This window comes from Drosophila elegans, unplaced genomic scaffold (assembly GCF_018152505.1).
Source record: "Drosophila elegans isolate 14027-0461.03 unplaced genomic scaffold, ASM1815250v1 contig_814, whole genome shotgun sequence".
Classification (NCBI taxonomy): domain Eukaryota; kingdom Metazoa; phylum Arthropoda; class Insecta; order Diptera; family Drosophilidae; genus Drosophila; species Drosophila elegans.
The window spans coordinates 4,823,001-4,831,867 of NW_024546167.1; the positions used below are offsets into that span (position 1 = coordinate 4,823,001).

At 47.4% G+C, this 8,867-nt stretch overlaps 1 protein-coding gene across 4 annotated transcripts in view; it reads left to right on the forward strand.

Moving 5' to 3' along the window:
• The window catches only part of LOC108138216, a 67,609-nt gene extending 60,519 nt beyond the window's left edge, over positions 1–7,090 (forward strand). For all 4 annotated transcript variants that reach the window (XM_017260361.2, XM_017260346.2, XM_017260354.2 and 1 more), the window contains one exon: positions 1,508–7,090. In XM_017260361.2, the coding sequence (XP_017115850.1) occupies positions 2,134–4,824 (2,691 nt within the window). In that variant the 5' untranslated portion in view covers positions 1,508–2,133 and the 3' untranslated portion in view covers positions 4,825–7,090. The remainder of the gene's footprint in view (positions 1–1,507) is intronic.
• The last annotated feature ends 1,777 nt before the right edge of the window (positions 7,091–8,867 follow it).

Consider the following 8,867-nt stretch of genomic DNA (forward strand, 5'->3'; position numbering starts at 1 on the left):
TCGAGTATCCATTACGGATTTGCATTGGCGCCAGACTGTCAACTGCCGACTGCCAACTGAAATTCGAGTCGGTCTGTAATTTTTGGCGTGAGCGAAGTGGCAGCTAATGAAGCGGCGGAATCTTTTCAGATCCGCCTTTGTTTTCGACCAGCTCATCTTGCGTTTCCCCGAACAGGGAGCCCAAATCTGAGGCTTTGTTTTATGTTGTACTTACAATTTCTCGGTGCGCACAATAAACCTGCATTTAAGTTAATTTTCCTGTAATTTATCTGTTATTTAACTAAGGCAGCCAGCCGCCTCGGCCAACGTGCAATATGTTACATGATTTATGTCTGACATTTTCAATTGTTTATTGCTCCTGCTTCGCTTGCTGCTCTGCTTCGGTCTGCCTTTTGTTTTTCACTTAGATTAATTTTGACAAATATAAATGTCAGCCTGGCAGTGCAGAGCAATTTAATGAACTGTCCTCATAAAAATATGAATAATAAGCAAATAATAGCGGGGACACGGTGGAAACATAATGATGCGTCTTAATGGGGCCGGCAAATGATTGGGGGATTATATCAACAAAGCGGACAATCCATTTCCATCCAATTAAAGTCGCACAATGCCCACTCAATTGGTACTTTCGTTGTGTCAATGCTGCGAGTGCGATTTACATTTCAATTCATCCAGCCCGGATATGTATTTACATAACTGCGATATCGATTCGGGCCAAAGAGTGCAATAATTAGCTTGTTGTGGCCCTTGATTCACTTGCGAGCTGAAACTGAACCGATTCAATCCGATTCCGATTTATTATGCAAGAAAACAAACACTTGAATAATTGAGAGGCCTCGTTGAAATGCCAGCGAAAACTATTTAAAATAAATCAGCCAGCTCAGGGACAGAAACTGCCAGAGAGCTTATTATTGGTAATATATTACCTCGACCGCGTTTTATTTATGTGCCAATGTCACACAAATAATGGGCGAAATTATTTTCAATTTATTTGTCTGTTAATCGCACGCGAGGTAAATTTGCTGGACTCTAATCATGGAATACGTAAATGCGTAAGGATTAAGGTTAAAAAGTTTGAATGCTATTATTTTGTTAGTTTTATTGCATTTTATAATGTCGAAATGCCGAAGGTTTGCAACATTTTAATTAATATTTCAGATACATTAAGATAATAAATGATTTATGGAAAAGCGGACATTGGTTTTACAAAATTAGTATCTATGTTTGGTTGGTCATTTAAAATTCCAAATAAAATAATGTTTAATTGAAAATGTTCACTAAAGGCTTGCATTTTCAATTCAAGCGCATTTTGTTTCGAAATGTTATGCAATAAAATTAATTTTTTTCACCCAACTTAATAAAGTTATTACTATTATTATATAAGGCATATTAATTTTAAAGCACTTATAAGAGTATTAAATAATTAAGTACCGCTTTGATATAATATTAAATGGTTTCGGAACCTCTCACTAATCCTTTCTTCGTGACTTTTTTAATTTTCTTGCAGAAGGCGGCATTTAACGACACACAAAACAACTTCGACAAGAACTCGCGGCAAATGCATTACATTATAATTTCATTAAGGACAAAAGGCTTGCTCTGAAACAACGTAGCAGGGAGATAAAGCAGGCAGAAAGGAGAGCGGAGAAAGGAGAAAAGAGAACGGAGAAAGTGAGAAAGCCGCAAGAGGCGACAATAGCCTCCAAGCCCATTGGCATTGCCTACTTGTGGGCGCTGTCAAGCGATAATCAAGAGCCAGGCATTTTTATGAAATTAATACAAAAGCGGCGGCTGAAGGAGTAGAAGTGGAAGCGGAAGTGGCAGCGGCAGCGGCAGCGGAAGTGGCAATGGCAGCCATGACAAAAGCACCGGCGACAGGACAATGATGGGCGGCCCTCTGACAGCGATTAAAGTGGAAAAGGCGCTGCTTTTATGGCCCGACACAGCGTCGAGTAGACGTGACCGCGTCCGATCGGCTAATAATATTTGCCCGCTCCACAAACTGCGCTGCATAAACTGACATGCAGATGCCAACGTGAGCCAGCTGTCGATAATCATTACTTGAGCGTTAGAGCTAAGAGAGAAAGCAAGAGATACAGAGAAGTTCCCAAAACACTAAAAGGCAGTGGCACAATGAGGTGTCTGCAGTTTCTGGTACCCCTTTTGGCCGTTTTGGCCCTCAGTCGAGCCTGTCCGCCCGAGGTGTGCGTGTGCAAGTGGAAGGGCGGCAAGCAGACGGTTGAGTGCGGCGGCCAGCAGCTGGCCAACCTGCCCGAGGGCATGGATCCGGGCACCCAGGTGCTCAACTTCAGCGGCAACGCGCTGCAGGTGCTGCAGTCGGAGCGCTTCCTGCGCATGGATCTGCTCAACCTGCAGAAGATCTATCTGTCGCGCAACCAGCTGATCCGCATCCACGAGAAGGCCTTCCGTGGGCTGACGAACCTGGTGGAGCTGGACCTCAGCGAGAATGCGCTGCAGCATGTGCCCAGCGAGACGTTCCAGGACTACAGCTCCCTGATGCGCCTCTCGCTGAGCGGCAATCCCATCCGCGAGCTGAAGACGTCCGCCTTTCGCCATTTGGCCTTCCTCACCACCCTCGAGCTGTCCAACTGCCAGGTTGAGCGCATCGAGAACGAGGCCTTCGTGGGCATGGACAATCTGGAGTGGCTGCGGCTGGACGGCAATCGAATCGGTTTCATCCAGGGACCGCACATCCTGCCCAAATCGCTGCACGGCATCAGTCTGCACAGCAACCGTTGGACCTGCGACTGCCGCCTGCTCGACATCCACGCCTGGCTGGTCAACTACAACACGCCGCTGGCGGAGGAGCCCAAGTGCATGGAACCGGCGCGACTCAAAGGCCAGGTGATCAAGGGCCTGCAACGCGAGCAGCTGGCCTGCCTGCCCGAGGTGAGTCCGCAGTCCAGCTACACGGAGGTGAGCGAGGGGCGCAACATGTCCATCACGTGCCTGGTGCGGGCCATACCGGAGCCCAAGGTGCTCTGGCTGTTCAACGGCCAGGTGATGAGCAACGATAGTTTGGTGGACAACCTGCACATGTACTACTACATCGACGAGACCATCGGCGGCAGTGGCGCCGAGGAGAAACGCAGCGAGATCTTCATCTACAATGTGGGCGCCGAGGACAATGGCACCTTCTCGTGCGTGGGCCAAAACATAGCGGGCACCACCTTCAGCAACTACACCCTGCGGGTGATCGTCAAGGAGCCGCCGGTGGTCAATGAGGTCTCTTTTCCCAGGGACTACATGAACTACATTGTGGCCAGCAGTGCCGGCGGCGGCATCATCTTTGTGGTGCTGCTCTGCACCATTGTCGTGAAGTGTAAGCGCGTCTCGGAGCCGGCCAAGCAGCGGAAGAAGTGCGACCAGGTGACGAGCATAGCCGGCGGCACGGACTCCTCCGCCGGCAGTGGTCAGGACACGGGCATGGGCATGATGAAGTGCGCCTCCATTCTGAACGATGGCGGTGATAGTTTGAGCGGCAATGCCGGACTTCTCATGGGCGATACACTGACGCCCACCAAGGCGGTGAATGGAGCAGCTGGCGGAGGTGGTGGCATTATCCTGGGGAACCAGATGAAGCAGAACCTGCTGCTCTACACCACGCCCAATCCCGCCCAGCAGCAGCAGCAACAGCTTCAGCTAAATGTGAACCTGATGGGACCTGGACCGGGCTCACCGCCGCTGCTCCTCAGCAATGGGCATGGCCTGGCGGCGGCCTACTGCTCGCCACCCGCCTCCCTGCGCAACTACCAGGAGAAGAATCCCGACTTGGTCAACGATGCGGAGAGCGTGAAGCACAAGCTCAAGACGGCGGTGAGTTTGGACGGAGCCGGGGAGTACGAGACGCAGAGCGATTGTGGCCAGTACGAGGGCTGCTACCAGCTGGCCACCGCTCCACATCCTCACCAGGGTCATCAGGGTCACCAGCATCCTCATCCGGTCCACCCACTGATGGGTCGATTTGCCCAGGCCATGACCACATTGCCGCGCGGCATGCAACTGAAGCCAGCCCCCCACCAGGTGGACGTGCATCTGAACCCAGTCTGCTTCCTGGGTCAGGATGGATCCTTTGCCTACGACTACAGCAGTGCCCATCTGGTGCAGCAGCCACCGCAGCAGCAGCAGCAGCAGGTGCAGCCCGCCAGCAACTTTTATCGCACGCTGCCACACAACAGGTTGCACAAGCAGCAGCAATTCCAGGCGGCGGCAGCGGCAGGCCAACACGTGGGTGGCGGCAATCCCACCCTGCGCTACAGCCTTGAGGCCGAGTTCATCCAGAGGGGTCCCACGGTGAGCTACGAGAAGTACCAGCTGCCCAATGTCCGCTTCACGGCGGAGGGCTATCCACAGCAGCAACAGCAACAGCAGCAACAGCAGCAGCAGCAGCAACAGTTGCAGCTGCAGCAGCAACATCAGTTCCCCTCGCCGCCAGAGGGCTACAAGAGCGATCTGACGGTGATGCCGGCGCCGTTTCAACAGTGGCCCAGTTGCCTGCCCGGCTACCGCTTTGCCCAGTCGCCCACCAGTCAGCCGGCGGTGGCCACGCCCCCGCCACCGCCAATAGTGGCCCCACCGCCAGCTGCCAACGGCAGCAGCAGCACATCAACCATCCCAGAGCTGGACGAAAGCGAGGCGAGTTCGCCGCGCGTCGAGGAGGCAGCCTGCTCGACAACAACGCCACCTGGCGGCGGTGAGGAGAACAACCCGGACAGCGGGAAGCTCAAGCAGCTGAATGGCCCGCTGGCCGACAGTCCCGACGAGGGCTACGTGGGCGACGGCCAGGAGACCAGCGACATCTGACCCAGCCAGCAGTCGAGCAGCCAGGACGAAGCGGCCTTAGACGATTCAGTGGCCCTGTAAACGGCCAGGCTGATCAGCACAAATCACTCATAGCCTAGGTTCACTCTTCACATGCTTCCGTCCCCTGATTTCGCACACTGTTCCCCTTCCCCCACCCCCTCCCTTCTGTTGGCCTGCCCGCAAAGAAACCAGCAAGCAAACAAAAGACAGACCCAAGTTTAACCCAATAATTGGCAGGAGAGAGCTCGAGTTGCGAGTTGCGAAAGGAAGAAGGCCCAGAAAACCAAATAAAAGGCGCAGGGCAACTTTGCACACAACCGAATGGGAAATACCACAGTTGAGACTTTTGTTTTTTTTTTTTATGAATTTGTATACGTATTTCCGATAGCCTCTGTTATTATAAACACTTGTAATTTTGATAGTTACAAATTTAATTCTATGTTTATACAAATTGAGGCTTTTTTCAGAAGATTGCAAGCACCACTTCGCCACTTTTCCGCAGGACTCCTTGCGTTTAGGGTATTTGGCAGCACAATAGACGGGGGGGACCTAACCTAATAAAGCCGAAAAACAAAGACGCCGCTAAACAAAAGCCTCTTGTCGTTGTTTGTTTCTGTTTGCTGCGTGCTTCGAGTGGCAAGCTGGCAGCATTTTATTTCCGCAGATGTAATTGAAAAACTTTTTCATTTAATATAAAGTTTTCAGCAGCTTCCCCGCAGCACAATGGCCCAGAGAGAAAGAAAGAAAGAAAGAAGAAAGCGAATGGCGCTGGTGGGGGAGGGGGAGCGGGGGTGGTTAGGCTTGAAGAAATCCCAGGCCTACGACTAGACATGTGTGGGTCCCAGTGTTTCTGCCGATTGAGTTGTCGTGCTCTCGCCGGCGTTGTTAGTTGACAATCGACGGGGAAGGGGGAGGGACCACCGCCCACCCCTTTTGGAACCACTTCACAGGGTTCCAAACCGGTGGCTCACTTCAGAGCCAAGTGGCATGTGTTTTCGCCATGGCGACACCTGCTCCACGCGACACAAAGGACTCGGGAGTCCGGACTCCAAACTCAAGGACCTTTCACAGCAAAGGACCAAGTCGAGAATTCCGGCCGAAAATCGCGAGTGGCATTAAGGGCTTCCCCTTTGTAGTGTGCTCTAGTTTATGAAATTTTAATTCGGGCCACATCCGCTCCAGTGTTGTATTTGAATAATTTATTGCCTTTAAGCAATCCTTTTTCGCCCATTTGATTCTCCCGCCTTAAGTTTGTTGTATCGAATCGAACAGACGACATGAACACAAGTGTTTCCGGGTAACATTAAAGTAGATATCGTAAATTAGAGCGGCTAGCATTGTAAGAAACTAACTAAATATAGGCTAAACCCAACCGTTTGAGACTTGTATGTAAATGTAGCTATAGAAATCGTTAAAACGGAGCCCAAGCTTTCCCTTTTAACGTGAATGTTCTGTAAGGTGTTCAAGACTTTGTAACATAAATTGAAATGAAATCGAGAGCAGATGAGTTTGCAAAATGCTTGCAAAGTGTTTTGAAGAATGTAAAAAACAAAAAACAAACAATGAGCAATGGGAAAAATGCATGTGAGGAAGAGAGGGCAGAAGCAATCATTTAAGCACAGTATGGAATATTGTAAATTGCATAAATAAATCATTAGACGTAAGAACAAAGCAAACACTAACACCTGCAGACACACTCACACACCCTAACACACTCGTACTCAGAATGATTTGTGTATGAAGCAAACGATTAAGTTTTATGTTCACCAAGTGAGTTAGTTGGCAAGATGCACATAAAGGAATATAGCAGCAGAAACTAAATTAACAAAGCAAAAATACCACTCAAAACAATTTTAGCCTAGCAAACTGTTTAAATCTCAGCGCAAAAACACAGACACACTCAACGGTATATTAAACAAAAGAACTGCCTGCTGGCAAATTAATTTTAAATATTATATGGCATACACTACAATATAAAGAGAATGTTTAGCATTAAGTTAATGGTTAGGCCAGGCAGAACATATACGCATAAACCGAATATAAAGGGCCATAAACGGTCGCAGAACATTTAACGGATGTCAGAGTTGGATGATGTCGGATGAAGAACAATGGGAGGACACACAATCTAGTTATAAATTAGTTTTCTAAGTTAAATTAAAATTAAAATGCATAAAGATAATAACAACAAACGCAAAGTGTAAAAAGTATAAGAGAGAAATTAAACCGAATAAAACGCATTAAACTGAAGAATTTAATAAAAACTAAATTATGCCGCTTTTTATTTAAGCCTTCCAATGCCAACAAAGGGACGCAAACAATTCCAGCGATTGAATATTAAATGGAATGAGCTGAAGCTAGAGCCTTTTCTATTTTCCCAGCTGGGTAATGCCAGAAAAACGACGAATGGCGAGGGAAATGCAAATGCGCCACTAAGTAGGCAACGCAAAAAACTCAGGACTAGAAGTGTTGGTAGATTGAAAGAAAATTAAGTGAAAGATGAACAGCGTTGCGTACAAAATGGAGTGGGCAAAAGTGCAGATAAATACCTTCCCGTTGATTAAAATTATCACGGTTCATTCGAAAAGCGGAACAGAATAATAGAAAGACTGCCTGAAAATCAAATTCACCTTATTTCATCCAATTTGAAATTCTTAGAGCATATTTAAGCGTATAAATATTTAATAAATTCAGCAAGGTAAAATGTAATTATCGTAAGTCAAAGCATCATCGAGATTTGAGCAAAATCTCACCGAAAGCCAAACGCTTTTCGCATATGTAATGACAGCTGCTTGAACACATTTTTAGCCGAGCAACAAAGCCGGTTGCATCACAAGGTTGTTCGCAGGTCTCAAGATGCGCACATCACGCATACGCAGTGTCTGCCCCAAATGAGCACATCAAAGCGCGGCAAGGTCACAGCCCCCGTTAAAAGCGAACCAAAAACCCGGACTGCAACCCGAGCACCGACGCATTATTCGTTTCAGTGCGCAATAATGTCATTAAAAGGCGCAACCGGAGAACGCCGAAAGGGAAGCACAACTGGGTCAGTTAATGCATCCAGTTGTTACCTCGACCTGACATTTATGAGCAGCTGCAGAAGGCTGTAGATAGCTGGCCCCCCAAGCGAAAGACACTTTCCAGTGCCGAGCAATTAAGAGCAGGGTTTAAACCAGCTCCGCACCAGCAGCAGCTCCACATGAGTGTCGAAATTTATTGGAAATGCCTTAAGCTCGCACACCCCAGGCGACGTCTAAAGCTGGCAAAAATATGGCTTCGAAAGTGGAAGGGGCTTGGTCTTAAGCAGCCACATCGTTGACAGCAACTGAGAGAGAAAAAGCAAAGCCAAGCTGGAATTGTGGCAACGGCATCAAAATCAAAGACAAGCACCCGGCACCGACCAAAAACCAAAGTCAGAGGCGCGCATAATTAATGTAGGCATAAAAACAAGTGACTTGTAAATATTGCCAAGGCAATGCACAGGACCCACACACCAGTTCACCCAGTTCAACCAGTACACCCAGCTCAGCCATATCTCCCAAATGCCTGGTATCTTTGGGATACGCATATGGTTGTGGGTGTGCGTTCACTGTGGCTACTTACAAAGTGGCAAGTACGAGCAAGGACTGCGTGGCTGAGGTTTTCAGTCACCGCACAGTGGCACCAAGTTCATTCTAAGACTATACGATTATTCCAACAAATTAGTTGAGTTCCAAATAATTAATATTATGTATTATTAATTTAAAAACAAATGATATCTTTATTTATTCAAAATAATCATATATTTAATGCACTGGTCGCGAAAACAATTCAAATATTAAATATTACATTGTTAAATGTATTACTCTGCATAATTATACTTATCTTAACCTGTTTATTCATTAAATAATAATATTTCGTTTAATTTAAATTTACTTTTATATCATTATATTTTGTTATTATTTTGGTGTCTATGTATTTCTATTCTGTAGGTGTTCGAAAAATTTCATTTTTAAATGCGAAGCGATTACAATATATTTAAATTCATTTGGAAATTGGTCCCCTAG